General features: G+C 54.1%; 2 protein-coding genes and 1 non-coding gene across 12 annotated transcripts in view; 1 reads left to right on the top strand and 2 right to left on the bottom strand.

Moving 5' to 3' along the window:
- Nucleotides 1-12: 12 nt before the first annotated feature.
- CHD3 (chromodomain helicase DNA binding protein 3) lies at nucleotides 13-25,120 on the bottom strand. 9 transcript variants are annotated; one of them, XM_061143388.1, is made up of 40 exons: nucleotides 24,838-25,120; nucleotides 20,138-20,250; nucleotides 19,478-19,648; nucleotides 19,096-19,220; nucleotides 17,413-17,696; nucleotides 17,054-17,184; nucleotides 16,746-16,896; nucleotides 16,385-16,578; nucleotides 15,828-16,061; nucleotides 15,430-15,633; nucleotides 14,690-14,901; nucleotides 13,840-13,971; nucleotides 13,374-13,473; nucleotides 12,785-12,976; nucleotides 12,431-12,631; nucleotides 11,920-12,057; nucleotides 11,539-11,660; nucleotides 11,207-11,380; nucleotides 10,935-11,076; nucleotides 10,574-10,705; nucleotides 9,849-9,966; nucleotides 9,189-9,313; nucleotides 8,780-9,011; nucleotides 8,326-8,492; nucleotides 7,678-7,855; nucleotides 7,171-7,236; nucleotides 6,631-6,716; nucleotides 6,369-6,502; nucleotides 5,669-5,813; nucleotides 5,375-5,537; nucleotides 5,139-5,260; nucleotides 4,905-5,040; nucleotides 4,692-4,793; nucleotides 4,378-4,509; nucleotides 4,070-4,178; nucleotides 3,741-3,873; nucleotides 3,320-3,561; nucleotides 2,105-2,268; nucleotides 1,764-1,890; nucleotides 13-1,280 (listed from the first exon to the last, which is right to left on the bottom strand). In XM_061143388.1, the coding sequence occupies exons 1-40, from the start codon at nucleotides 25,106-25,108 to the stop codon at nucleotides 1,040-1,042; spliced, it is 6,345 nt and encodes a 2,114-aa protein (XP_060999371.1). In that variant the 5' UTR covers nucleotides 25,109-25,120; the 3' UTR covers nucleotides 13-1,039. The 9 variants fall into 9 exon arrangements, with proteins under 9 accessions (XP_060999371.1, XP_060999377.1, XP_060999372.1 ...); XM_061143394.1 differs by having other exon boundaries at nucleotides 3,366-3,561; XM_061143389.1 differs by having other exon boundaries at nucleotides 4,378-4,506.
- Nucleotides 6,100-6,239, bottom strand: LOC133058201 (small Cajal body-specific RNA 21). Its single transcript, XR_009693305.1, has one exon. It is a non-coding gene; the product is annotated as a small Cajal body-specific RNA 21 (non-coding RNA).
- Nucleotides 24,382-27,606, top strand: part of NAA38 (N-alpha-acetyltransferase 38, NatC auxiliary subunit) — a 22,856-nt gene continuing 19,631 nt past the window's right edge. The window contains exons 1-2 of one of the 2 annotated variants that reach the window (XM_061143401.1): nucleotides 24,382-24,470; nucleotides 26,526-26,623. In XM_061143401.1, coding sequence (XP_060999384.1) covers nucleotides 26,543-26,623 — 81 coding nt within the window. In that variant the 5' untranslated portion in view covers nucleotides 24,382-24,470; nucleotides 26,526-26,542. Of the gene's footprint in view, nucleotides 24,471-24,658; nucleotides 24,758-26,525; nucleotides 26,624-27,606 lie in introns of those variants that run through there. The other variant, XM_061143400.1, reaches the window with a different exon arrangement.

Raw genomic sequence — 27,606 nt, 5'->3', positions numbered from 1 at the left:
ACAGAGCACACAGAAAGGAAAGTATAATTTATATGTACAACCAATAAACCTGATACAGAAGAGGGGACTGGGACAGGCCCGGAGTGGGTGTGAAGAGACTGGGAGAGGGGCAGCCAGAAAGTGAAGGGGAGCAAAGAGGAAGTGGGGGGTTCGCCATGCAAACTGCCACTCTCCCCAGCCCCTCCTGGGGAGGAGGGTGTGCCCATGTCTCCCCAGCCTGCCCTCCGCTATTCTGCTCTGGTCTCGAAGGCAAGGTGGTCCCCTGACTAGGCCCCCTGCCTGACCCACTCTAGTCCACATCGAGGTCTTCAGGAGGGAACGTAGAAATCCTCCAAGAACCTGAGCCCCAAAACTGGGGGCTCCCCCCATGTCTGGCCCATTGTGTTCTCTACCACCCTTTCTAGGTTACTTGGGTCCCTAGAACAGATTGGGGAGCTCCTCTTTGGCTTAAGGGAGTATCACCCAAATGTTACTCTTTGCAGGGGTGGTCATTGGTCCCTAGGGAGGGGGGAAGATTGCCAACACAAGATGCCGGTACGCAGGAGGTAACTGAGCCAGTGAACGGCGCCTTTATTCTGAGGCTGAACAGCAATGGACCCCCTCCCTGGTAACTACTCCACCCTCCATCTGGGGGGAGGGAGGGGAAGGAAACATGCAGCCGCCCCTCCTCTTCTCTTCCACCTTCCCAGGGCTCATTGTCACCCCTCTCTAAAGTCACCTGCCTCTCTTCAAAGCTCTTCCCCACCAAGTTCCTAGAGGCCAGGCAAAGCTAACCCCCCACTTCTGCAAGAGATGGAGTTGATGTTGCAGGAGTAAAACCTGGGGAGGCTCCACCTCTCTCCTCCCCACAACCATTTATTGGGAAGCTGTGTGTGTTTGGCAGTGGGAGATAAAGGTACTCGGAAGACCCTGCTCACCACCTTCCACCCAGACCCCTTCTCACCAGCACAGTCTTCAAAGCGCGGTGGGAAAGGTGCATGGGGTGGAGAATAACAAGGGCCCTTCTTGAAGAGAACTGTAGAGAGGGACAGAGGGGCTCCTAGCCCAGTGGTGGCCCAAGGGGTGGGGAAGGTGGAGAATTGGCAGCAGGCCCCGGAGCCTGAGCTGGGGGTCGACCTCGGGGCCGGGACCTGGGTGAAGGGCAGGCCTGGGATCCGGTCAGTCGTCTATACAGATCACCTCCCCGGTTCGGGGCTCCTTCCGATCCAGCCCGTCTGCCACCAGTGCCCCCACCATTTCCTTCTCCTTCTTCACCAGCACTGGAGGGCCGTTGGTGGCGGCTGTTTGGGAAGTGGGTAAGGAAGGATCAATCCCTACTTCTCTACCCATCGTCCACTGCTTCCTGACCAGAGTTATGTTCTTACTTCTAGGTCACCTCACGCCAGGTCCAATTTTCTAGGGTGTGCAGGGAAGAGCAGGGCGGACCCCTCTCCTGAGACGCCCCACTGTGTGTGTGATGGGACTCGCGCTCCAGCTTTCACTATATCCCCCTTCTGATTTCACTCTCTCTGAAGTAACCTAGGAGGTGGAGGCTCAGGTACTAGTCCACAGAACCAGTAAAGCCCTGATGAGGTTTCTGACGATGGGGATGGAAAGAGAAGTTAGGCATGGGAAAAATAAAGTCTAGAAGCACTCCATTCCATGAAACCCTGGGCACATCCAGGGAAGTGAGATGGGCTGGACAAGTAAAGGGCAGCTGAGCAGGGGTGAAGCTTGGGAAAGGAAGAGGGCAACAAGGAGGAGGCAGGAAGTCAGCAGCTGACCTGTGATGAAGGACCCTGCTGGCATCTGGCTGTAATTGGCGCCTGCGGCGGCCAGGGCCCCGACGGGTGCGGCGCTGAAGGCCGCCCCGTACCCCGGAGGTGTAGCGTACGGACCCGGGGGGAAGGCCTGGAAGAGAGAGCAAGCCCAAGTTAGAGGGGCCACAGCCTGAGAGGGAGAAGCTGTAGGGGAGAAATCCAGAGCTGCTGGGAGGTATGGCAGAGGCAGGGGGACTCCACACTGAGGAGTGTGTGCGGGCGTTTTCCACACTGTATAAGATTCTGAAGGAAGCGTCTATGTGCAGGAGTATCAACAGGGAAAGTGGAGTCGGGGGAAGGGTTACCGGTGTGGGGTGAGGCTCCGTGCCCTTGCTGGCCAGCCGGCTGAGGATGCTGCGCTCGGACATCTGAAGGCGGGCTGCGATGGGGGGTATTCGGGACAGCGTGGCTGGCAGGCGGGTCACGTCCGCCTTCATGTCGCTCAGCAACTCCTCCAGCTGGTTCAGAACTGGGGCCCGGGCCACGGAGAAAGAAGGGCGAGAGAAAGACAGGGAAAGAGAGAGATGGAGCCAGGAAAAGAGATGTGGAGTCAGGCAGACAGATAGAAAGAGAGAGAGAGGACACAGATGCCGAAGAATCAGAGACCAAGAAAATGACAAAAGTAGACAGAAAAAGAGAGCAGCTCGGGGAAAAAAAAGTGTCAGGTAAAGAGGCAGAGAGACCAGATCACCACAAAGGACAGATGGAGAGAGAGAAGGAAGGAAAAGGGAATATGGAGAAAAGGGAGACAAGGAGGACATTGGAAAACACGGGGCGGGGAGTTGTCAGAACATCCCATACTGGAAGAGGGAGGTTTGGGGGTTGGGGATGATGGGGAGGAAATAGTCAGGAGGCATGGGAGGTGGTAAATGGTGTCAAAGACTTAAGGAATCAAGGTTTTACTATGTCGGGGGGAGGGGGGAGGTTAGAGGTCAGCATTACAGGTTCAAGGAATTAGAACAGGAGTCTTAAGGGGCCAGGAGTCAGTCACTACATCAGACAGGGTTAGATGGTTAGAGGGCTTCAGAACTTAATCTATTATCAAGGCATGAGGATTTGGGAGGAAGGGTTGAAGATCAAAGGGAAATTTCATGGGGTAGGGTCAGAGGGTGGGATGGTAGTGGTTTCTGCCTCATGGGGTGAACAAGATGTGAGCAATGTGATTTGTGGGACGCAGGATAAGAACTTTTGTGGACTATATACAGGCCAAGGCCCCAGACAGGGTGCTATGAGCAGTATGGTGGGTGTGTGGGTCAGTGAAGAAGTTCCGTCCCATGGAGGGTATGTGGCACAGTCTCATGGAGATGGGAGAGGTCAAGGGGTTGGGGGATCCCACTCTTGGGCACTGACGTGAATGCTATTAGGCATGGATAAGGGCTGGCCGCACAATTTCTAGAGGCTAAAAACCGAGGGGGTACCAGGCGGGTCAGGGTGGGGTTAGAGGTCAGAGGGGGGTGGTTCAGAGGGTAAAGGGGTCGGAGGGGTGGGGAGATTTTGAGGGGTGCGGGGTGAAGACTTACGCAGCGTTGTGGGCCCTCCCCCGCGCGGGGCCGCCGCGGCCCTTACCCTTGTGCAGGACGGCGTTGGCCGGCTTGTTCCCCGCCAGCGACTCCTTGGAGAGGTGCTGGTGGCTCTCGGCCAGGCACTCGGCCTCGGCGAAGCGGGCGTGGAGGGCCATGGCGGGGTGCGCCGGCTCCTGTGACAGGTTCAGGTAGGCCGCCCGCCGCAGCTGCTCCTCAATCACCAGCGCCTGCTCCAGGAGCTGAGGCCCAGGCAGGGGCTGAGTCCTGGGGGAGTAGACCCACAACTCCCCCCCTCCCCCACCACGCCCCCCGGCCTTGGCTCTCAAGGTGTTAACCTTGCCTACATTCCAACCAGATCTGGTCCTACCTCTGACTCAAACCCTTCTTCAACACTGTTCCTTTCCGCCCTCATCCTCACCTTGAATCTCCGGGCCAGGAACTTATTTTTCATCTCCAGAAAGTTCCCCTTATTGGCTTCAGTTTTAAATGGCTCATTGATAATGGCAAACTGAGCATCATTCTGGATGTCCTGCCACCGTGCGTAGCCATGGCTGCCGATGAAGGAAGGGGACCATCAAGGAACTTAACAAGGCTGGTGGGGGCTATGCACACACCTTCCTTTTGGCCTGACTGCCCCAAAGTGTGGCATGAGGCCTCCCTCCCTAGAGATGGACTCCTCTTCTCTGTGGTTCTCCTCGCTCCAGGTGGAGAAAACATCTCTTTCCTCGTATTTGTATCAAAGGATACAGGACAATCCCAGCCAGGAGCCAATAGTCGTGTCTTCGGTGCCATATCTCGTTGAGTTTCCCCGAGGAAATAGCTGCCCGCTCCTCATTCTGCCACAGCGTGTGAAGCTCTGCAGAGAGGCGAGAGGATAGACATGGCATCAGGGGTTTGAGAACCATGCCCAGCCCCATAGATAGGTACAGAGGAGGGAAGTGAACAGGGGACAGGACCACAGGCTCTTCAAGAGGAAGGTTAAGAGAGGGGTCAGGAACAAAACTAATTACAAACAAGGTTCAAGTTAGGATTGGGAGACAATGAGAGCCCCCCACCTGTGAAGCCACCATCTGCAATGTTGAACATGAACCGCGGTTTCTCTGCCTTCTCCTCACGTCGCCCATTGGACCGTGGCTCATCTCGAGGAGGCCCAGGCCGAAGCTCCCGGTCCCCTTTCACATCTTCTGCTGCGGCAGACAGGGCAGAGCTCACGTCTCGGGGGACAGTGTCCACCCAGGTCCCAGGACTCCTCTCTGTACTGTACAGGCCCTTGAAGAGCTACCCACCCGGGACCCAGGCGTTTGGTTCCCCAGATTCCACCTCCCCTGATCCCTCAAGGACCCAGGGGCCCCATTCTTCCACCCATTACCTCTCTTGCCCAAATCCCCTGTTTCCCCCTCCGGCCTCTCCCTGTGTTCCTGTCCATCCATCGGCTTCTCCTCCCCCCTCTCTCCTGGCGTCGACTCTGAGGCTGTGGGAGGGGGCAGGGGACAGGAAGGGAGGATGTCACCCTCATCCCCTTACCCCAGAAGAGGGAGCCCCCACATTCTAAGCCCCATCACACTTCAGGCCATGCACCCACCTGACTTCTCTCTGTCCCCCCGGTACCCAGGTTCAGGCTCCATCTCTCCAGTTACCCCTGGCACCTCATCCTCTAGAGGCATCTTCCTTGGCTCCAGCCGCTCTCCCAGGGATGGGGCTGGGCTGGGGGTATCAGCCTGGAAGAGGACAGCAGAGTCGGGATGACCTGGAGGGCTCTAGGCTCCCGCCTCCAAGACCCTGCCACTGCCTCCAAGGAAGCCAGGCAGCCACACACCTCTGTCTCCATCTTCTCCCCAATCCTGCTATTCTTTTCTGGCTTCTCCTCCTGGTTTTCTGCTTCATCCTTCTCCAGAGGTGTCCTTATGCCATCTCCTTTCTCACTGGGAGCTGGAGTAGCTGCAGGGGTAAGGCAGAGTGAAGAAGGCAGAAACTCCCCACCCCAGTTCCACACCCTCTGCATCTGATGGACACTGGCCCTGTCGGTCTCTCCTGCCATCCTGAGCTGATTACCAGGTTTCGAGGTGCAAGGACTATTTGCAGCCGAGGCTTCCGGAGTGGTGGGAGATGTTTTGGTAGGAGAGGAGGCTCTGGAGGAGCGCTTGGAGTCAGCACTGGGGTCAGGCATCAGCTCCGGCATAGACCAGCGCCCATTGATGTGCTCGAACTCCTGTACCTGCAGGGTGCGGGGTGGTTGCGGGACAGGGATCAGTTTTAGTCTGGCTCCTGGAGCCAGAGATAGAAGGCTGAGGATGCATGGGGCCTAGGCAGCCGACCTGACTCTTTGGGTGAGGGGAAGACCAATACCTTTTTCTTGACAAGAGACATGACTCCAATGCGGGTCAACACTTGCTGGCGACTCAGCCCCTCCCGAGGGACTCCGTCAGCAAAGGTTTCAGAGCCGTCCGCCCCGGGCTCACAGAGATGGCGCATGAACAAAGACACATAAGCCCTAAGAAGCATGTGGGGGAGGTGGGTTAGGAGAACCTTAGGAGGGGAAAGGGCAGTGAAGGGGGTACAGGGATGATTAAACCCTGAACCTGAGCTCCTGAGTACCTCCAGGGCTCCTCCCTGGGTCTTTCAATCTCACCATCATGAGCTCCCCCAAATCCTAGTTCCTCCGTCTGCCCCCCACCACATTCCCACAGCCCCCCTGGCCTTGGCACTTCACTCTCAGGCACCATCAGTCTGATCTTCATCCTTCCCACCAGCTCCCTTGCCGGGTTATCGTGACCAAAGAATGTGAGGCAAGGACAGCCCAGGCGAGGCTCCTGTCTTACCTGCCTCTCCCACAGTAGGGAGAGCCTGGCCTCTCTGCTCTAGGCTCAGCTGAGGGGAGGTGGCACAGGCTGAGCCCACCCCCTAGGAAACCGAGCCAGGAAACGTCTGGCAGGGAGCGTGGTGATCAGTTGAGTAAGGTCACATCATATGGTGGCCAAAAGGAAGAAAATAACACCCAAAGCTCCTGCCCGTCCCCCCAGCTCAGCCCCGGGTCACCCACACTCACTTGAACTCTTTCTCAGTTTTGCCCCTGAGGTCCCGCACCAGCCACTGGGTGGTGAAGGCGTCCTGTGGGGGCATGCCCCAGCGCATCACCGCGTTGAGGAAGGCCTTCCGCTGACGGGTGTTGAATCCCAGCACCTGAGGATGGGGGCAAGGACGGAGTGGACGATGAATGGCCAGGGCCTCATTTCTTGGTCTGTTCTGCCCTCAGTAACTCAGCCTCAACTCCCCTCATTCTCTCTGCAGGGGCCTAGGCCAGCTCTCACCTCAATGTTGCCCCCAACTCGAGCCAGCAGTGGAGGCAGTGGCTTATCCTTTTCATTCCGAAGCTGCCTCTTTGACTGTCGACGCCCTGATGGGGAGATGGTGACCCTCGTTAGGAGACCACCATGTCCTCCACCCCTCAGTCTTTCCTAGCTTTCCATGTCCACAAGACACACAGGGAACGCCTGTCGTGTCTGAGGCGCTAGTTCTAATTTTCTTCCCAGAATTACCAACCCAGGAGGTCCAAAAGAATCAAGTCATTCTAAACAATCAGTAGCAACTATTTGATGCAAGCAAGATTACTGCTGGAAATGTAAAATGATGTAACCTTTCTTGATCTCTCATCTAGGTGTCAAAGCCTATAAGGTAATATATTCCAAATTTTAGCAGTAACGAAATTGTAGATATTTTCTCCTTTCTGCTTATCTGAAATCTTTACTTTTCCTACAAGTGAGTGCTCTGTATAAAAATAGTGGGCTTAAAAGACAATGGGAAGTGAAATGGGAAGAGGTGTGGGAGAAAGACAGAAAAACAGATGCCACCTTCAGGACGCTCATCAAAGTCTTCATCCTCCTCCTCTGATCCCACTGAGTATTCTGACTGGTTATCTGTGAGGAGAAGGGCTCAGTGGTCAGTGATGGCTCCCTGGATAAGCCCACGTGGGGCCCTTTCTGCCTGGACACCTCCCCTCAGAGACTTCTGCACTTTCACTCTGGCCTCAGCCCTCCTGGAGATGCTGGAGGACTGCCCACAATCTGGGCCACACAGCAGGTCCACTCACCCCAACTGCCTGGCTCCTGCATAACCCACTCTAAACAAAGGCCCCTGGGTGTCCATCGGTGCCCTCGGCGACTGCAAGAGAACTCAGGTCACCTGCAAATCCACCTGGCCTCCGGGGAGCCCCTGGTAACCCTTCTTAGGGTCCTAATCCCTTTCACCTGAGAAGGGAAGGCCCTGACTGCTCAGCCACTCGTTTCCTCTCAATGCCCCCAGCCTCCAAGCCCCTTCTCAGCATACTCCCCTTCTCCCCTGTTGAGCACAGTCCTCACCTTGGTCCTCCTGAGCAGCGTCATTGTAGTTGACCTGCTTGCGGACCCGCTTGCCCTTGCCGAGGTTCCGTGCCAGGTCTTCCTGCTGTTGCTCATAGTGGTGCCGCAGCAGCTTCTCCCAGTAGTCGGGGTCAACGTTCTCTTCCTGCTTGATGATCTCTCGTTCAATTTCCTCAATCTGAAGGGCAGCAGGACCCACACTGAAGACCTTGCCCCTTTACCCAGCCCCACCACCACCATAAACCCCTGCTCTCCTGCTGCAGCCCCGCCCCAGACCTCGTCACTCTAAACATACAAATCCTCCAGACGTGGCACGCTGTGCTCACCTCTTACCTGCAACTTGCTTCTCCTCCCCATTACTTCTCTTTTCTAAGCCTCTCCTCCAGTTCCCTCTCCCTCCCTCCTACTCTACTCAGAAGGCAGCCTTCCAAATTGATCACTACATTCTGTGCCTGTTTTCTCCAGTGTCCAGTCTCATCCTTCAGACCAAGTTGTCTGAGGTCCCACAACTGACCACTCTTTGCTGGACACTGGGGTGAGAGATCAGATAAAAAAACAAGAGCAAAGGGGGATCCTCCTACTTGGACATTGGCCACCACCCTTCAGAGATGGCCCTGGGTGGCCAGTGTCTGGCTCCAAGCCACTCACCTTGTCTTCTTCCCGCACCACATACTGGGCCACCTTGAAGGAGCTGAGATACTCGTTCATGTTCTGTACATCAGTGTCCTCAGTTGCATCCTGGTTCCGGTCCAAGAGCCGAGCAATGGCCTCATTGTCGTAGTGAATCACACTGCTGTCCTCCTCCTTGTTCTCACCTGGTGGAGTCAGGGAACGAGAGTGGACTCTGAGCTCCAACCAGAACCTCAGGCGGAACTTTACAAAGCTCAGGGAAAGCCATTCCCTCTGCCTCCTTTCCACGGAGCTCTGGAGGAGGTCCCTTCCCTGGGCGTCTACAGAGGTGTGTGTTATGTCAACCTCGCAGGTAAGGAAAGGAGCCAGCTATCCTCCAAGGATGCAGAGGAGAGGTTTTGTTTGGGAGGTTTCAGCAGTGCTCACAGACAGCAGAGACCTGCTTTCAGGGAGCTGCAGAAAAGGCTCTCACCCTCATTTTCATCCTTAAATAGCTCCTCGGTACCAAATTTGAGGATGTCGTCCAGCTCCTGCTTGGACATGGAGCCCGCCTTGGAGCCCAGCCCGGGCCGCACCACCAGATGTGTCAGCATCATCTTTCTCTTGGCCACCTGTGTGATTCGCTCTTCCACGGAGGCACGAGTCACAAACCGGTAAATCATCACTTTGTTGGCCTGGCCGATCCGATGAGCGCGGCTGAAGGCCTACAGGGGCCGGAAAGTAGGGATGGGCCAGGGGAGGGGTGGGGGAGAGCCCCCCAAATGCTGTGGAAAAGAGGCTGACAAGGAAGGGCCTTCTCCCCTGCAAGAGGTTTATTTCTGACCCCAGCACAGATACCCATGTCTCCTTGCTCCAAGGGGCCCCAGGAGGGGAGTTCTCACCTGGATATCATTATGGGGGTTCCAGTCTGAATCGAAGATGATGACAGTGTCAGCAGTGGCCAGATTAATGCCCAGGCCCCCGGCCCGGGTGGACAGGAGGAAACAGAATTGTTGGGCCCCAGGAGCTGGGAGGCAAGAATTAGGAGATCAGGCCTTTCTTGTACCCTGCAGTTCCAGCCACCTGCTCCCAGATGTTCCCTGACTACAAACAACAGTGCCTTCAACTCACAAGCCCAGGTGAGGGCTTCCCTGGTGGCTCAGTGGTTAAAAAATTTGCCTGCCAATGCTGGAGACACAGGTTTAATCCCTGGTCTGGGAAGATCCCACAACTACTGAGCCTATGCTCTAGAGCCCTGGAGTCGCAAGTACTGAGCCCCCATGCCGCAGCTACCGAAGCCTGAGTGCCTAGAGCCTGTGCTCCGCAACAAAAGAAGCCACTGCAATGTGAAGCCGGAGCACTGCAACCAGAGAGTAGACCACGCGCACCACAGCTAGAGAAAAAGCCAGCAGAGCAATGAAGACTCAAAACAGCCATAAATAAATATTTTTTAAAAAGAAAAAGCCCAGGTAACTGACATCCTCCCAGGCCCACACCCTCCCAGGGACCCAGGCACAGGTCTCTCAGGCTGTGCACACCCAGCAGGACCAAGGCCCCCTCACCATTGAAGCGGTCAATGGCCTCCTGCCTCAGGGCACCAGTGATGCCGCCATCGATGCGCTCATACTTGTAGCCTTCGTAGTCTAAGAAGTCCTCCAGTAAGTCTAACATTTTGGTCATCTAGAGAAAGAGAAGAGGCAGGCGTCTAGAACCATGAGGCAGTGGGGTGCACTCTGTCTGTCCTGTCTCTTTACTCTCCCTCAACCCCAGTCCTTACACCTGTACCCCTACCCTGTCATATGTACCCCCAGCTCCTCCTGGGATATCCTGTCATTTTCTCTCGATTCAAGACCATTTCTCCTATGGCAGAGGTTCTCCTCTGACACTCATGACAAGGTTGCAGGGAAATCTATGAACCCCCTGAAAATCTACAAGATTGTCTCATCGTGTGTGCAGTTTTCTGGAGAGCAGACCCACAGCTTTCATCAGATTTCCAAAAGGTCTGCACTCTCTTCCTTCCCTAGGAAGATTAAGAAATAGTCCCAGCCCCAGAGACTCCTTTAGGAGGCAGAAGGCTCACCCTCCCCCTTCTCCCCTTTTGGCTTTAAAGAAACTGGACTACAGCTTCCAATGGCTTGAATTAAGAACAGGGATCAGAGGCCAAGATGAACAGAGCTGCTCCAGAAACCCTTAAGGGTGTGACTGCCTAACCTCTCATCCCGGGGCAACCACAGGAACGAGGGAAGGGATTATCTGATGGTGAGGAAGAACTACCGGCATGGGTCACCTGCGAGAAGATGAGCACTCTGTGTCCTTGCTCCTTCAGCTTTCGCAGCATCTTCTGCAGCAGCATGAGCTTCCCAGATGCCTTAATAAGTGCCCCACCCTCATAAGCCCCACTGGGAAGTTTGGGGGACTCCTGAAAAAAAGGCAGGGAAAAAGGAGGAGGAGAGGGTCAGTAAACACACCCCCATATTCTGATGACGCCTAGAAAGCTGGAAGCCCGAATCCAGGCTCCACACCTTTTCAATTACTACTCCTCTCAGAAACCTAGTTCCTGGCCTCCCAGCTTAGCTCCAGCCCTGCACTCTTGGCTGCTCCTGTTTCCAGACAGCCAAGCATTTCACTGTCCCAGCTCCCATATCTACCATAGCAGCCACAGGAAAGAGGTACGGATGGTTGCAGCACTTCTTAAGATCCATCATGATGTTCAGCAGCGACACCTGGTTCCCACCACCTCGTGAATTCAAGGCCTCAAAATTTCGGGTCAGGATATACTTGTAGTATTTCCTAGAGCCCAGGGTAGGTGCACAGAAGAGACACAATAATGGAAGCAATTGTGAGGTTACATTTCACCGACCCTTGGAAAGTTGTTACCAAATCCTCAACCCTGGTCCAGGGAACCCGCTCTGCATCTCACTTCTGCATGGGGCTCAGCTCCACGCGAACGATGAGCTCTGTCTTGGCTGGCATGTTCTTAAAGACATCTGCCTTAAGCCTCCGCAGCATGTGTGGCCCCAGCAAGTCATGAAGTTTCTTAATCTGGTCTTCTTTGGATATGTCAGCAAACTCCTCCAGGAAGCCCTCCAGGTTGCTAGTAGCCAGAAGGAAATTAAAACATGAATGGGCATTAGGTTCTTTGCCCCTGACCTCAGGCTCTAGTCTTCACTTTAGATGACTCCTCTGCCCTCTCATCTTCTCAGCCCCTCCACCTCTCCTCTCTGCAGACGACCCTCCTGAGCCACCACTTACTTAAACCTCTCTGGGGTAAGGAAGTTCAGCAGATGGAAGAGCTCCTCCAGATTATTCTGCAATGGAGTCCCTGTCAGCAGCAACTTATGATCTATCTTGTAGCCATTGAGGACCCTGAAAAACTAGAAAATGGGGCAAGGAAAGGCAGGAGAAAGGGCCCATCAGTGGCAAGCAGCTGGCCCTCGGCTCTCCCTGCCTCCAGCTCCTACTTCCTTTAGGATCAGAGGCCCTCAGACCCCTAGTCCTGCCCCATTTCCAAGCTGGACTGCTTCCTGCACTGCCTCCTGGGCTGCTGAAAGTCCCCACAAGCTTTGTGTTTTAGGACGGGGGCAAGTAGGAGTCCAGAGCCTCAAGTTGCTGAGGCCTGGGTACCTCACTCACCTTGGACTGGTTGTTCTTGAGCCGATGGGCCTCGTCCACCACGAGACAGGCCCAGCGGATGGAGCCGAGAGCTGCCTGATCAATGGTGATCAACTCATATGATGTCAGGAGAACATGGAACTTCACCTGTGCCTCCCTCTGTTGACACAACCATGGTTCATGTGGCTGCCAGCCTGCACCCGAGCATCTAGACCCCCACCCACATTCTCTACCCAGATATCCTGTCCTGAGACCCCCAAAGGGAGCTAGTAGTCCAGGCCTCCAACCTTGACTCCACGCAGGGACTACAGGATGTGGCCCCCAAGCTTCCCCCACCTGTCCAGTTCGAAGAGATCCATGAGTGCCCCCAGGAATAACCTGCTACATCTCCAGGACTGGAGAGCAGAGGCATGAGGAAAGGTGGGGGAAGGATGGAGAAAGCTGAATGGGGAATATAAGAATCAAAGTTCTGGTTGGGGCAATGAAATGACAGATCTGAGGACTTTAAAGGACATGAGGTGGGGAGGCTGACCTTCATCTTAAAAGCTTTCTTGCCACCTTTGATGGCATTGTCCTCAAAGGAAAACTCATTCTCACGAATGATGGCTCGACTGTCCTTGTCACCCGTGTATGTCACCACATAGAACTTGGGTGCCCACATCTGGAACTCCCGCTCCCAGTTGATGATGGTGGAGAGTGGGGCACTCACCAGGAAGGGACCCTTTGTGTGGCCCTAGGAGTGGAAGGTGGGGAGAGGGAGGCCCATTAGTTGAGGCATGCAGCTGTACACCCCACTCCACTGCCTGCCACGCCTCTCCCCTAGTCCTCTGCCTCCCCCTCCACTCCCACCTTCCCCAGTCCAGGCTAGGGCCCTCGGAGCCAGCACCTCCTTATAGAGTGAGTAGAGGAAGACGATGGTCTGTATGGTCTTGCCCAGCCCCATTTCGTCAGCCAGAATGGTATCAGTGCCCTGGGCCCACGAGAAGCGGAGCCAGTTCAGTCCTTCCAGCTGATACATGTGTAGTGTGCCTCCTGTGGCTGTGATGAAGCGTGGCTGAGTCTCATATTTCACTGTAGGCTGTAGAATCAAGTCAGAAAGCTCAGGGGAACCAGAAGCCACTCATCTGGTCCTGGTCTCCTCCTCCCCGTCCCTGGCATTGCTATCAGGTGGGATTGCGAGTCCCTCTCCTCTGGCCTGAGCTTATGAAAGTTCTAGTCTGCAGTGCCTCCCCCTCATTCCTTGAAACAAGACCTGGGAGTACTGCAGGAAGGAAACGGCAAAAGAGGCCTGCATACGGCTGTCTCTGGAGACTCTCATTCCTGTGCGCAAATCCCCAGTAAACCTAGGGCAAAGCTGACTGAAGGAAGAGCTCAAAGAAGCTGTGGAACCTCTGGGATGTTCTGTCAGAAGCCCCCAGGAAATCTTCAATCCCTGAGGCTCCAGAAACGGGAGACAGGCCAAGTGGAGGACTTACATCGTTAGTAGGAGAACTGGGAGGCCCATCACCCTGCAGCTCCTTCTTCTTCTTCTTATACTTGCGGGGCTGGGCAGGGTCCTCCCCCATAATTAGTTCTCTGGGAAAAGAGTGGGTCTGAATGAGACTGGGGCCTTGGGACCCCTGTCTTCTGAACCAATTCCAGACCTACTTCCCACTTTCCATAATCTGGATTTTCATACATTTCTTTTCTCCCAGGTTCTTTAGACTCACCCCCTGGATTTCAGCTCTAGAGACCATCCTCCCCACTCCTGAGCATCCTCTTCCCCCTGAGTCAGGCTACATCTTATCTCTGTTCTTCACACTGCCTCTTTATGGACTCCACTGCAAACAACCGAGCCCCAGCTCCCATTACCCTAAATTCTAGACTGAGTCTGTCCCTACTGTACCTCATTTAATGCCCCCACCCTCAGACGCCCTCTAACCCACGATCTGGTTCACTTACCGGTGTCTCCAGTAGCTCTGCTTGTGGTCTTCATATTCAGGGATGTTCATTTCATCTTCCTCCCATGTGGACTGGTCATAGGGCAAGTCCCTCCATTTCACTAGATAGTGGTAATTCCCCTTTTTATCCATACTGTGAAGAGGGAAGCCAGAAGAAGAGGCAGAAGGAGAAAAATAATGTGTGTCACAAGTAGAAAAGAGTCATAATAAACACAATTATCAGTTAACACACATAATTTGTCACCTAATCCTCAATGGTGGGCCTCTGAAAGGGAGTTTAGAAAGGCTGAAGGACTACCCTAACTTTTTCCAGATGACTTCCTAAAAATCAACTATCATGAAACATCCCCAGCTTCAACGTCATTTGTTCATCCAATCAGCATTTATTAAGCATCTACGACATGCCAGGCACTGTTCCAGGCACAGGTGATTCAGCAGAACCAAGCACACACATGACTGAGTTCCATGGAGCTCACGTGCTACTGGAGAAGGCAGTGATGAAACAGAAAAACGAAAAGACAGTAAAACGCTGGTAGTGATAAGTACTATGAAGACAGAAGTACTAGAAACACTGGTCTGTATAAATCATGTTTTGCTTTTATCACACCCAAATCCCCAGACTCTTGTGTCATTTCTTAAGCTGTTCGAGATTAGAGGAAGCAAGGACAAAGGTGTCAGTGCTGGGCTGGACTTTTCTCCTGGCTTCTCCCACCTCCATAGAGGAAACAAGGCGAGAGAGGCTGGGGCTACGGTGGGAATCACCCAGTTAGATCAATTATCTGACATGGGGCCAAAATGCAACAAGAACAGTGCAAAACCCAGGTCGGCCTTCCCGTGGACCAACAGCTTACCTGTGGTTGATGATCCGGTGGACGGTCATCCACTCTGGCTTGATGCCAAAACGATAGTACTTCTCCTCCATCTCAGCATAGTGCGGGTCCTTCACCTTGCGCTTGTCGCTCTTGCCATCGTCCTCACCAGAGCCATAGTCCAGGGGTGGGGGCTCATCCATGTCATTCTTCCGTTGGTAGTTTCGGTACATCACCAAGTGGAAGATTTCCAGCTGGTGGGGCACAGAGGAGGGAAGAGATAGTCCCGACATCCTGAGGGGACATAAGGAGCCAGGGCAGCGGCCAGCAGTGAGGATGGTATGGGAAAATGAGCCATGGGAGAGGTGGGATGAGGGACACAGGAAGTTAAAGTCAAAGCAAGAGAATGAGTAACACGCAAGAGAATGGAGTCCGAGACAGGACCTGAGTGGGGAGTAAGTAAAATGAGGAAGGAACAGGTTATTGAGACTGGAGATGTCGGTGAAATGTGGTTAAGATAGATAAGGGGAAGAGATGGGAATTAAGGCAGGCTAAGGGAGGCTCCATTACACCTCAGGGGAGGAATCTAATAGAGACTGAGGGAGACAATTGGAGACCAAGAGATCCAAGTATGGAAACTAAGAGAGCCGGTAGGGTCTGGGGGCCAGAAACCTAATATGAGGGAAAACAAAGGGGACAGAAGATGGGAGATGAGGTGGGTGAGAGAGGGACAGCAGCAGTGAACTGGGCCACAGGAGACGGGGACAGAGACACCCTTGTACCTGCAGCTCCTTGGCCCAGGAGCAGTGCCAGTAGGACAGGCCCACCCACTTGACAAAGAACTCTCGCTCGGATCTGCCTTGAAGAGGTCGTGGTGGTGGGGCATCCGGATTCCCGTCTGCCTGCTGGGCAGCTGGCACGGCCACGGGTGGCTCCCCCCACCGCCAGTGCAGGATCTTCTGCACACGGCCTTTCAGCACAGGACACTTCGGGGTGGATACAAACAGGAAAGAAAGAGGCAGAAAGAGCCCCATGTTAGAGTAGGAGGGTGGGGAAGTCCCACAAGGGAATCAAAGGTCTGGTGTCAGGGAGAGGAGAAAGAAAGAGCTGGACGTTTGGGCCCCAGAGATGGAGAAGGAGTTGGGGCTGAGAAGAAACCCTGAGAGACAGGTCCACTCACAGTGCATCGGGGACAGAGCCATTCGCCATTGGGGATGTCGGGCAGTGGGGGGTTCAAACAGTGGATGTGGTAGGAGGAGATGCAGGCGTCGCAGCACAGCAGCTCCCCACCGTCCTTGCACACGCGGCAATACTCCATGTGGTCGTCCTCTTCCTCCTTCTCCCCTTCCTCCTCCCCCTCCTCTTCATAGTCTTCCTCCTCCTCCTTGGCCTCCCACTGGACTCCCTCCTTCTCCTGGGAAGCCAAGGACAGACATGGACACAAGAAAGAAGATAAGGAGTGAGAATGGAAGACAGAGACCAACCAGGAAGCCTAGATCCTAGAAGTGCAGAGAAGACTGGTGGGAACGAACAAACAGGACACCTCAGTTTCCAAAAACGCAGATCTGGCAGGGCCAAGGGGATGAGGGAGAGGAACACACGAGGATCCTGGGCCCTTAAACATCTGTTGCTGAGAAGCCCAGGCAGCTGGGGGCAGGAAGACGACAAGTGATATCACAGAGTCAAGAGATGGAGGAGGTGGTCGCTGAGGGACGAAGAGGAGGCTCCAGTACTCACACAGTGAGGGCAGCTCCACTTGCCCTCAGGAGCCCGGTCAAGCTCAGGATCAAGGCAGACGAGGTGGTAGGCACGAGGGCAGGTGTCACACAGAATGATCTCCCCACCCTGCTGGCACACCTCACAGTAATCCTGGTGATCTGTCTCGTAGCCGTCAATCTCCTCCTCCCCAGGCACGGCAGGACAGCCCAGAACTGTCATACACCCGAGTGGAGGCCAAGGGAGCCAAGAGAAATGAATGGGGGAGGGGAGAGAAAGAGAAAAGGGTTGAATAAAGAAGACACAACTGAAAATAAGAAGGACAGCAAAGGAACGAGAGGAAGGCTGACTGTCAGGGCCATACACAGCTGATGCCCCTCACCCTTCTTCTTCTTCCTTCCGGGCCGGCCTCGTTTTAGCTTCTTGGTGCGGATGGGGCCGTCGGGGCGGCCGGAGGCACTGTGGACACTGCCACTGTCCAGGTCTGACTCCTCGGCCTCCGGTTCGGGGCCCTCGTCACTCTGCAAAACATACTGCCCATAGCCCCGTGGCTGTCAGGGGCGCCGGCTGGATTCCACTCCCCTCCCCAGGCCTTGGGCTCCCACTCTAGCTGTCCTCACGTACCCGTGTGTCTGGACCCTGGGTCCCTGACCACCCCCAGGAGTTTAACAGACGGGAGGGGCCGCTCACCGAGCCGCCCTTCTTTCTCTTGCCACCCAGCAGCCCTAGCTTGATTTTGAGTGGTGCCATCTTCTTTCCCCGAAGCTTCTTGCGTCCGTCGGGCACTCGGGGGCTCTTACTCCGCCGCTTGTGGCCTGGACCTGCGTGAGGAACGCAGGTGAGGGAGAAAAGCCCGAGGTCAGGATATCCTGGAATAAGGGAGGCCACGAAGGTCTCTGGGCCTCTTAGTGGGCTATGGTCTTACTGAGATCCTTCCTGGGAAGCACTCTGCCAACCATCAGGGCCAAGGAGATGAGCATTCTGGACAATTTGAAAACATGCAGTCTGGAGGGTGGGGTGACAGCTGTCCGGCCTAGAAGGTTTCTTACCTTTGCCCTCTTTGGTTTTGGCTCTTCGGATGGGTGGGGGCTGGATATCAGCAGCAGGGGGTGGTGGAAGGGCGGGGGGTCCGGAAGTTGCTATGGGGGTGGCTGAAGAGACAGCGGCTGACACCTGCTCAGCTACAGCTGCCGCTGCTGCTGCTGCCGCCGCTGCCACAGCAGCCGCCGACCCCTTGAAGGGGTTGTTGGCGCTGAACTCTCTCCACTTGGCCCCGAGAATGGTCATCATCTTAGACATTGGGATCTTAGGATTCTTCTTAGCAATCAGGGGCCTGTAAATACAGAGGCAGGAGACTAGGACCCTTCACAGATGGTTAGGGACTACTGCCATTTCCCTCAGCAATTAAGTCAATGTACAAGCTAGGGTTCCTGGGTAGTGTAAACATGTTCTCTCATGAGTAACATCAATTTTAAAGTAAACAAATAATAAGTTTTTAAAAGTTTAACAAAACAAGAAAAACGTATGAAAGAACAAAAAAGGAATAGGCAAAATAAAATTTAAATGCAGATTAAATAGGATAAAACCAAAAGATACGAGATTACCAAAAATGCTCTACTTCTAACAACTACTTTACAGTTCCTAAAGCACTTTTACACACAATATCTTATTCCATCCTCACAACACTACTAGGAGCTGTTATGGTTCTCTGTGTTTTTCTCATGAGTTCCACAGGCCCTGGTAGAACCTGATGAAGGGTCCCATTAGGTGGAGTCTGATGGGCTACACTGGTTCTGCTCTGAGGTGAGTATTAAGCTCTTGTGAGGACACAGGTGACCCTGGTGCTGACAGAAGCACTGTCTTTAGTAGAGAAGCAGTGAGACACCAAGACTAATGACCACTACCAGGGACTGAACTCTGCTTGGCCCCAGAATATGGAATGGGCTGAGCTTTCCATCCACCACCCCATCAAAACCCAACCAAAGTACATACTTAGTCACTTCAGTCGTGTCTGACTCTTTGTGACCCCTTGGACTATAGCCCCCCAGGCTCCTCTGTCCATGGGATTCTTCAGGCAAGAATACTGGAATGGGTTGCCAGTCCCTCTTCAAGGTACATACTATTTGCCTATTTTACAGATGCAGAAACTGAAGATCAAAGAAGTGAGTTGCCCAAGAAGCCACCAGGACCTGAATTTTAGCATGCTGTCTCCAGAGCACTGAAAGGCTCTGCTAAAGTGCCTGCTTCCTCAAAGGCATCTCTACTGTTCTCTCCTCTACTTTAGAAGCTATTGACTTGCAGGTCCCACTCTCAGCCTGCATCCTCCATTACTATTGCTGTCTAAGGGAAGGGCAGAAGACTTGATAACTGAGCAAAGGAAACTGGGAAACACTGATGCCACCTCTCCACTCCAGTCTGAAGAAAAGTCAGGCAGGGTAAACTGGAACTGTTAAGAGCAGGGACAGCCATCAATCACCAGAGTTTTCTACCCTAGCAGTGGAACTCTAATCCCCAGTGAAGAGTTCCTGACTAGAGTGCTTGGGTCCTGGGAGTCCAGGAATTCTCTGAAATTACATGTGGAATTTTGTGTGTCTGTGCTGTGAATTTCTCTGGAGAGCCATTTCTTAGCTTTCATTAGATCCTAGAGGGGTCCAGGGCCTCCCCCAAGTTAAAAGTGTCGGCTCGTGAGGGCTCCCCAGCCCTACTGTACCTCATGAAATGCCCTACTGTACCTCATGAATTGGCTGAAGGCTTTGTAGTTGGTGAGTGTGTGGTAATCTTCCTCGGAGAACACATGTTCCACATCCTCCAGGCCCCAGGTCAGAAGCAGGGTTGCTGATGACTTCTGTTCCACTTGCTAGGATACCAGGCTTCTGTTAGGCAGGTGCTCTCCCAGCTCCAGTCCTGGGCTCCCCCGCCCCCCTGACATGCCTCTCTGCCCACCCACCAGCTTCCCCGGGCTTCCTGCTTTCTGCTCCATTCCCAGCCCAATCCCACTCCTCATAAACCACAGCCTCTCCATTTGTCACCCTGCTCGCCCAGGGCTCTCCCTCCCCTACTAGTCAGGCTTATCACTGATACAGATTTTTCCCCTCACTCCCCATATCTACTCACCTTTTGCCCCCCCTCTCCCTCCCCTTTTTTCCTCCGCTTTGTCTTCTTCTCCTTTTTTTCTCGGTGCTTCCGTCTCCGTTTCCGACCTGGTCCGGTTCCATATTCACTGCCTCCACTCTCTGACTTCTCCCGATACTCATCTCGCTCAGAGCCAAATTCCTCCTCGCTGTCCTAAGGGAGAGAAATAAAAACACTATTTCTTGAGCCCTAGCGTGTGCCAGGAACTCCTCTTAGCACAAAATATCATCGTCTCTTTTAAATTTCACAACAATCCTGAGACAGCAACTAATCTACTTTTATCCACTTTTTTTTTTTTTTTTTGTAGAGGAAACTGAGGCACAGAGAGCTAAATAAGCTGCCCAAGAAGACAGAGGACTGCTGGGCTGTGAATTCATGCAGTCTACCTCCAATGCTTCCAACAGCTTCTCTGTGCTGCAGGACAAGTAAAGTCGACAACTGGGCTCTTCACTAGGATGGAGTGAGTAAGGTTAGGGTCCCAGACCTGGGAGATACAGGCTAGCGGGGGTGGGGTGGGGCAGGTAGAGGGAGTCAGGTCTCCCTGACTTCAGGGTCCCCATGGCAATCAGGCCCAGAGAAACCATAGGTCTCTGGGATGGGTCTCCAAGCCTCACTGTAGAGACAGGCGTGCATAACACTTACGAGCTTCTTGCGTTTCCGGGGCTTTCCTGGCTTGTTCTCCTTCTGTTTCTTGGGTCCTCGCTTTCTCTTCTTCACACCCAATGCTGAAGGCAGCAGTCGAATGTCATCCTTATCTTTGGAGCAGACAGCACCAGAAAACCTAAGCCTCTAGGCTCCCAGTCTCTGCAGCCCTTTCTCTCCCTCACCTCCTTGGTTCCTGCTCTCTAGGAAATCAGGCATTAACTCTTCCAAACCTTGCCTCCCTTTGCTGGACGCAAACAGAGAGTGTTTCGAGTACTCTGGGATGCCTGGGTTCTGAATGGGAGGTCAGGGGTCAGAAGGGGAGAGCAGCCAAACCACTCCTGTCTCTCCCCTCCTACTAACAAGGGACCAGGCTCTAGGCCATGGGCTCTGACTGTGGCAGGTCCTTTTAGTCGCCGCCAGGGCTCCTCCTGCCTTCCCCCTCACTTAGCCAGCTGGCATCCTGCCCAGGAACTGGGGAAGCCATGCCCAGCTGCTGGCCTGGCCTGACCCCAGCACTTGGAGTGGGGAGACACAAGCTGGCAGCTCCCTAAGCCAGATGCTGAGAAGGCAGAGCCAAAGGTGGACACCTGGGCTCTCACACTAACACCCTGGGGCCCTGACATCCTTTCTGTGAGGAGTGAAGCCTCTATTTACACTTCCTCAGATAATCACCCAGACTCCTGTCACCCCAGCATAGCCCTGGAGGAAAAGAAATCCTCAGTCAGCCATGTTCACTTCTGGCCCACAGGATCTTGGTGTCTGGCTCCTTCGTCACCGCCTAGCCCCACAGGAGAAGGTCTCCACAATTACCTAAACATTCCTCCTCCTCCCAAGCAGCCTCGATTGTGCCTTCAAATCTACATCCACATCCCTGTTCTCTTTCAGAACTCAGGCGCCCTACCCGTTGTCCCCGGGTCTCACCCCTTGCATCCAAATGTAGTCTCAAGCATTCTAACCCATTCACATCTAAGCAGTATGGAAGACCCACACAAAGACACTGGACAGGCATAGACCCACCCCCTCAAATGCATTCTCAAATGCACAAGCATCACATACTCATGAGCATAAACCCAGAGGACAGTCTGTACATGCTTTTAGCAGGGCTAGGTCCCTGGTTCTTTCCAGATGTCCCTGTCAGAGAGGCTGGGGCTGGTTCTTCCCAGATGTCCCCTCTCCCCATTCTCCATGACCCCTGCCACACTGTGGAGACTGAGGGTTCAGAGAGTAACTACTTCAGGAGGAAGACACAGCGGATGCCACACAGAAGTGAGGCCCTGGTGTGAGGCCTCCCTCCCCCAGCAAGCACTAGACTAACCAGCCAGACCTGTCCTGCTCAGGCAGAGGCAGCAGCGCTGGAGGGGAAAGCCCGGGCTGGGCCCAGCCCCGTTGCTCTGGGACACACAATCCTTCTCCCCATAACGGCCAAGGGAAAATTAGCCGCAATTTACACCGGAGGCCTCGGTTTCCAGCGCCTCAGAATCGCGGCGCCTCCTTCCTTCAATGCTACTTCTCTTCACAGCTCCGGCATCCTGTGCCCTCTCGCGCGGGACTGCACTCTAAAATTGGGGGGCTGTGGGGGGGCCGGGGGAGGTGCCTGCAGGCAGCCCGGGGGTGTGAAAACAGAGTGGGGACCGTAATAGGAAGTCAGTAAGACGCCGTGCCCCGCAGCCAGCGCTCCCTCACCCCAGGGACTCCCGCTAATATGAACATGGAAACGGAGGCTGCCGGGGCAGTGGCAAGGGCAGGCCAACTGGCTGAGGATCAGGGAAATGGCCTCGGTCTCCGCCAGCTTGGGGGGGGGGGGGGTGGTGCGGGGAGGGGGGGACACCAGCCCCGGGACCTCGCAGCCAGTTAACTCCACTCCCCACCCCAGCGGGAGGTTCCCCAACTTGGGAAGACGGCGGTGGTGCGGGGACGCGAAGGAGACGGCGAGGAAAGGAGAGGGAGGCCAGGAAAGCAAATCTAAGTCCCAACCTCTGCCTCACCAGCCACTCAATGCTGGCCGGGCGCCCAGACTCTCCCACATCCCGGCTCAGATCTCGGAAGACGGCGAGGGAGGAGCGCGGCGAGGGGGCCGGGCGGGGCCTGGCGAGCCGGAGAGAAGGAGGAGCCTCGCCGAGAGCCTCGCCTCCCGCCCCTCTCTTCTAATCTCACCATCAATCTCTCACACATATATTTATTTTTTCTCAAATTCCCCTCCCTCCCCCACAACGAACCACCATAATAGGTCTGCTGCACATGCGTATTGCATGCAGGGGGTGGGTTTGTATTTTCAGACCTTTTGCAAAGAAACTACCAGAATTTTCCGCACCACCCACAATCATTCCCCACCCCCACCCCAAGGAATCACATCTATATATTATGTTATATTATTTCTCTAGACTTGCCAGAAGAGGGAGGGCGAAGAAATGAGTTTTGGGCTTCCTGCTCCCTTCCCCCATCAGCACGAGTGCTATTATTTTAAACCTTTAACAATGTAAGGAGACTGGAGAGGGGGGAAGGGAAAAAATTGGTCTTGGGTAAGAATGTAAAACAAAATGGTGAGAATCAAAGACGTCAGAATGAAAAACAATAGGAACCTCTAACGCCTATCAGTTCATCTTATAGCGAAAGACGGAGTGGGGGGGGGGCAGCCCAAACAAATTGCCTCAGAGGAGGATTATTTTGCCCACACTTACGTAGACAGAAATAATGGGCAGACTAAAAATATTTCGCCAAAGTTTTACCTCAGAAAGTCATCTGAGGGGGTGTATCTGGGTCACTCGTTTGACTTGGAGGGCTAAAAGGGAGATAAAACTGCCCTGCCAGAGAGAGGAGATGGGTTTTCATTTCAGATATAGAATTTTTAAAACATTTGACGATGCTTAGAAAGCAGAGGGAAAAGGGGAGGGAGTACTGACACAAAGACCCATCTCGACCTCAGATTCTTTCATGCACTCCCCTTTACAGACCCAAATCCGGGATCAAAAGCCCCCAAATACCACATTCTAAGTTCGGAATACACATATGGGAGAACTGCTCATGCCCTAACTTAACCTGACATCCTTGTTTTCTCTTTAGCACCTCTGCTGTCTTCCAGGTAACCCCCTCCCCACAGTTCTTTATTCCTTTTCCCTTCTGCAAAATCAGTGGGCTCTCTCGGGATAACTTTAAAAAAACTTTCCCCGTTTTCGGACAAGCCCGGGAGGGGGAAAGTGGACTTTATTCTGTTTCCAATAGATACCACCCTCCCACCTCCGCCCCAAGAAAGTACCACCCCCCTCCCCGCTTCACTCCCTCAAAGGCTGTCTCCACTAGACAGGAACATTTCCCACAGAGGCCACACAGATCAATATGACAGTTTTACAAAGAATATGATGTTAGACGTTTTGAAGTTTGGTGCATTTGTGTTGCAAGGCATCCAGAGGCCTGGGGGTGTGACCACCCGAAAGATGCTCTATCCTGAAAAACACTAGCAGAATACTTTAGAGGGTGGCCAGAGGGGGGCCACTATTGGGCCCCCGACCCGAGGCAGCGGTCAGGCCCCTCCACCGCGGGGCAGAAGTGCCTAGACAGTGCGGATGACTTGTCATCCCCGGGGAGGGGTGCTGAGTGACGGTCAAGCTGCAGAGCAGCTGGGTGGGCAGTTCACGCCCCCCAACGTGGTCAGGGTGTGGGTGGTTTCAGCGGGAGAGTGAGTGACAGTGAATGGCAGCCACGTGAGAGTCGCAGCTGGGCAGCTCAGCCACCCCAGACTGACGGGGTCATGGAAGGGGGGGAACGCACTTGACACAAAAGAGCTGAGAGCAGAGGAGAGATAAAAGGGGGTGGGGTTGGGGGCATCTGGTGTCCCAGACACTCTCCTCTCGCTCCCCAATCTCCAGTGGCTGCGCTCCCTAGAACGAGCAAGGGAGAAGGGGCCGGGGCCAGTCTCATTCCAGGAAGTGGTCTGCATGGAGTGTGGCCACCACCTGCCCCTAGTCGTCAGCCGCCCGCAAACATTCACACGACCCCTCCCCCACGTGCCACCGCACGCTCCAGAGTTGGCGGGCACCGAAGTCCCCGCAGGTGGGGGGGTCCGATGGACACCCGCCACCCCCCCAGCCTTCCCAACTCCTGATGGGGGGTGGTGAGGGCCGCGGTCCGTTCTTCGCAGGCAAACCCCACTTCCCCACGGTCCAACCCCACCGGGGCCGGAGCCCCAGGGGCGCCCGCGCGGCCGCCCCTCCCCCACGCGCCCCTCCCCCACGCCGCCGTCCGGCCGCCAGGGTCTCCGCGGTCCCTCGCGCGGCCAGGGAGGGGGCCCTGGCTTCGCCTCGGCCGTTTCCTGCCTACCCCCTCCCCGCCGAGGGTAAAAAAAAAAAAATCTCCTCCTCCTCCTCCCCCGAAAGCCGCGACCGAGTGGCCCGGTCCGCGCGCGCAGCTCGCGCCCAGCGCTCTTCAGCCCGGGCGGCGGCAGCGGCGGCGGCGGCGGCGGCGGCGGCGGCGGCGGGGGAGGGGTGCGGCGGGGGAGGGGAGGAGGCCTGGCCGGGCGGCCGCCGCCGCCCGCCCGGACCGCTCGGACCGCCCGGACCGCCGCGGGGCGACGGGCCCGAGACGGCGCCCCGCGCCCCGGATTCGCCTCGGCTCGGCCGCGCGGTGGGTGCCTCGCCCCCGCCCGGGCCTCGCGCGCCCGCGGCTCCGGCTCGGGCTGGGGGAGGGAGTCGGCGGCCGCTTACCTGGCGGCGGGGGCGGCGGCGGCGGGGGCAGTGGCGGCGGCGGCGGCGGCGGCGGGAAGAGGTGGCAGCCGGGGGGGCTGTGGCGGTCGCGGCCCCGGTCGTGGCCCGGCCCGCGCCCGAGTACTCCCTCGTCGTCGTCCTCTTCGTAGTCCTCGTCGGCCGCCTCCACCTCCTCCTCCTCCTCGTCGCCCTCTTCTTCCTCCTCGTCTTCCTCCTCCGACACCACCATCTCCTCCTCCTCCTCCTCCTCGTCCCTCAGAGGGGAAGCCATCCTGTGGCTCTGGCCCCCCCACCACCCCCCCACCCACCGCCCGCCCGCCTCCCCCACCGCTACCACCTCCTCCTCCTCCTCCTCCTCCTCCTCCTCGGCGGCGGCGTCCTCGTCCTCCTCCTCACCGCCTCCCCCAGCCCCCCAAACCCCCGGGCCACCCCCCTCCGAAACCCCCCCTCGGGGCCGCCGTCTGACGAGGGGGGCCAAACCACCCTAAAAATTTTTCTTGGAAAAAAATTGAGGACTTTTTTTTTTCCTTCTCTCCTTCCTCCCGAGAGAACAAGAGAGCGGGATTAAAATATATATATATATATAAAAGTTTTCGACTTCTCTCTACCCCCCTCTTCGTGGCTTTAAATATATTTAAATTCTGAGGGGGGCGCTCAGAAATATTTCTCAGAGCTGAGGCACTAAGATGGCCGCCTGGAAATTATTTTTAAAACAACCCCCCCTCCAGCACCGCCACCCCCTCCATGAAGAAAGGGAGAGGGGGGAAAAATCCCCTTTTAAAACAAAATGGCTGGCTTAATATTTCATTTTTCACCCCCCCCATTCTCCTCCCTCTTATACCCCCATCTCCAAGCCTCTACCCAGAAACCCACAAATTTCTCTCTTTTTTCATAACTGATTAGTGCACAGATTAATAGAGATATTTTCCTTGTGTACTGAGTGTGTGTGTGTGTGAGTGAGTGTGTGTGCGTGTTGGGGGGGGCATGAAGGATTTCTGCATAAAACAAAAATGGCTGCTGTGACTAACTCCCCCCTTATAAAAAAATATTTGAGGGGGGGGCATTAATCAGTACTCATGCTCAGTCTGACATCAGCATAAATTGTTAAAGGTTAACTAGTTAGATACTAGTCCAACTAGATTTAATTTTTTTCTTTTCTTTACTAGTCTCTTCCTCCCCACCTCCCTTCTCTTAAAGAAAAGCTTTTTTTTTTTTTTCTGAATACTTCAGAAGGGAGTGGTTTGATGTGAAGGTTTTTTTTTCCCCTTCAGGCATTGAAAAGGAAAAAGATGAAATATATGTTTATATATAACTCTGTTTCTACATACCTCATTAAAGTCAAAACGCATTTAATTGTGTAGGTATCTTTTAAGTGAGAAGCGGTACTGGATTTTTTTTTCTTTCTTTAAAAAAGTGATAGAAATCCTAGTGACTTTTGGGGGAGAGATATGAATAGATACGATGATTGAGTTTTTTTCAAAGGAGTCCATATTTGATTCTCCCCTTTGCCCAGCCTTTTCAGTGATTTATAATTGTAAATTTTATCCTCACTCTTTTCTCCTTTACCTCGTCCTACCCTCCCCCAATTACTTGAATATAAAATTCATCGGACTTGGGAAATTAATTTAGGAGTAAATAGAACATTTTTGTTCTATTGTGAAATTATTTTCTCTTTTCTCCTATTTCAGTATATTTCCCTTCCTCCATGATCTCCAACACTGATAAAGTGGAAGAAACTGAGGTACCAAGAAACAGAAAAGTAACTGGAACTGAAAAAAAGAAAGAGGTAGGGGATTACATTCACATTTTTCATTTGACTTTCTGACCTATGGTTTTCCACTATACACCAATGTTTATCTTTAAAGTGATACCAGGAATCAAATGGAAGGTTGAAAAGGAGTCCAAAAGTAGCTTTCTCATCCAGAAATTTGGTCATAGTAGTCATGAAATAAACGTTGCCAGTTGAGCAGTGCTTGCAGAGGAAGGAGGGCAGATAGCTCAGTTCAATGCTGTTTCGTTCTTGTCATCCTTTTTTAATACTCCAGTTTCCTCCCATATTTTTGATCTCACTTTGACCTTTCCCTTGCTTCCCAACACATGCCTGTGGAATCATTTCTCTCCTGGGTTGTTTCACTATCTCTTGAGTATAGCTGCCAGCCACTCAGCAGCCCCTGCAGGGTTTGGGAACACCTTTTAAGAGGAAGGGGTGGGTAGGCAACCAGAAAATAATAGTGACAGGCATATTTTACTTACAAGGCTTAAGTATTCTTTATTGATGTGCCACTCTTCAGCCCTAGCTAATGCACTTTATTGAGCATTGATTTCCATCTTCTTCTTAACCTGAACTTTGGAGTTCTCCTGCCTCAGCTCCCACATCCTTCCTGTACTGAGTGTAACTCTATTTCTCTTCCATTTGATTTCGTCAAGTCTCCTTTCTCAGACCCTCTGTACTAGTCCATCTGGGTATCCCCTCCTTTCTGTATATGGGCATCTGTGTATGTGTGTCTTTTTCACCGAGACTTTCTCATCCCTTGACGCTCAGGCCCTGTCACCTCTAAGTGACTTTCCATCTCTGTCTTCTTTGTGTTTACGTCTGTCTTCCTGGCTCTTGACTGCGTATGCCTCTTCCTCATGTGTGCCTGGCTCCCCCTCTTTCTGGCCCCTCCGCATGTGTCTGGGAAGAGTGTCCCCACGTGCATGTGGGCAGCCCTGCACATCATGGTGCACCGCAGTCTCTCCGCCTGGGCGGCCTCTCCCCCTGTGCTGAGC

The sequence above is a fragment of the Dama dama genome, chromosome 5 (genome assembly GCF_033118175.1).
Source record: "Dama dama isolate Ldn47 chromosome 5, ASM3311817v1, whole genome shotgun sequence".
NCBI lineage: Eukaryota > Metazoa > Chordata > Mammalia > Artiodactyla > Cervidae > Dama > Dama dama.
Note: the sequence above shows the minus strand (reverse complement) of the source record. Positions and strands in the feature narration are given on the sequence as shown.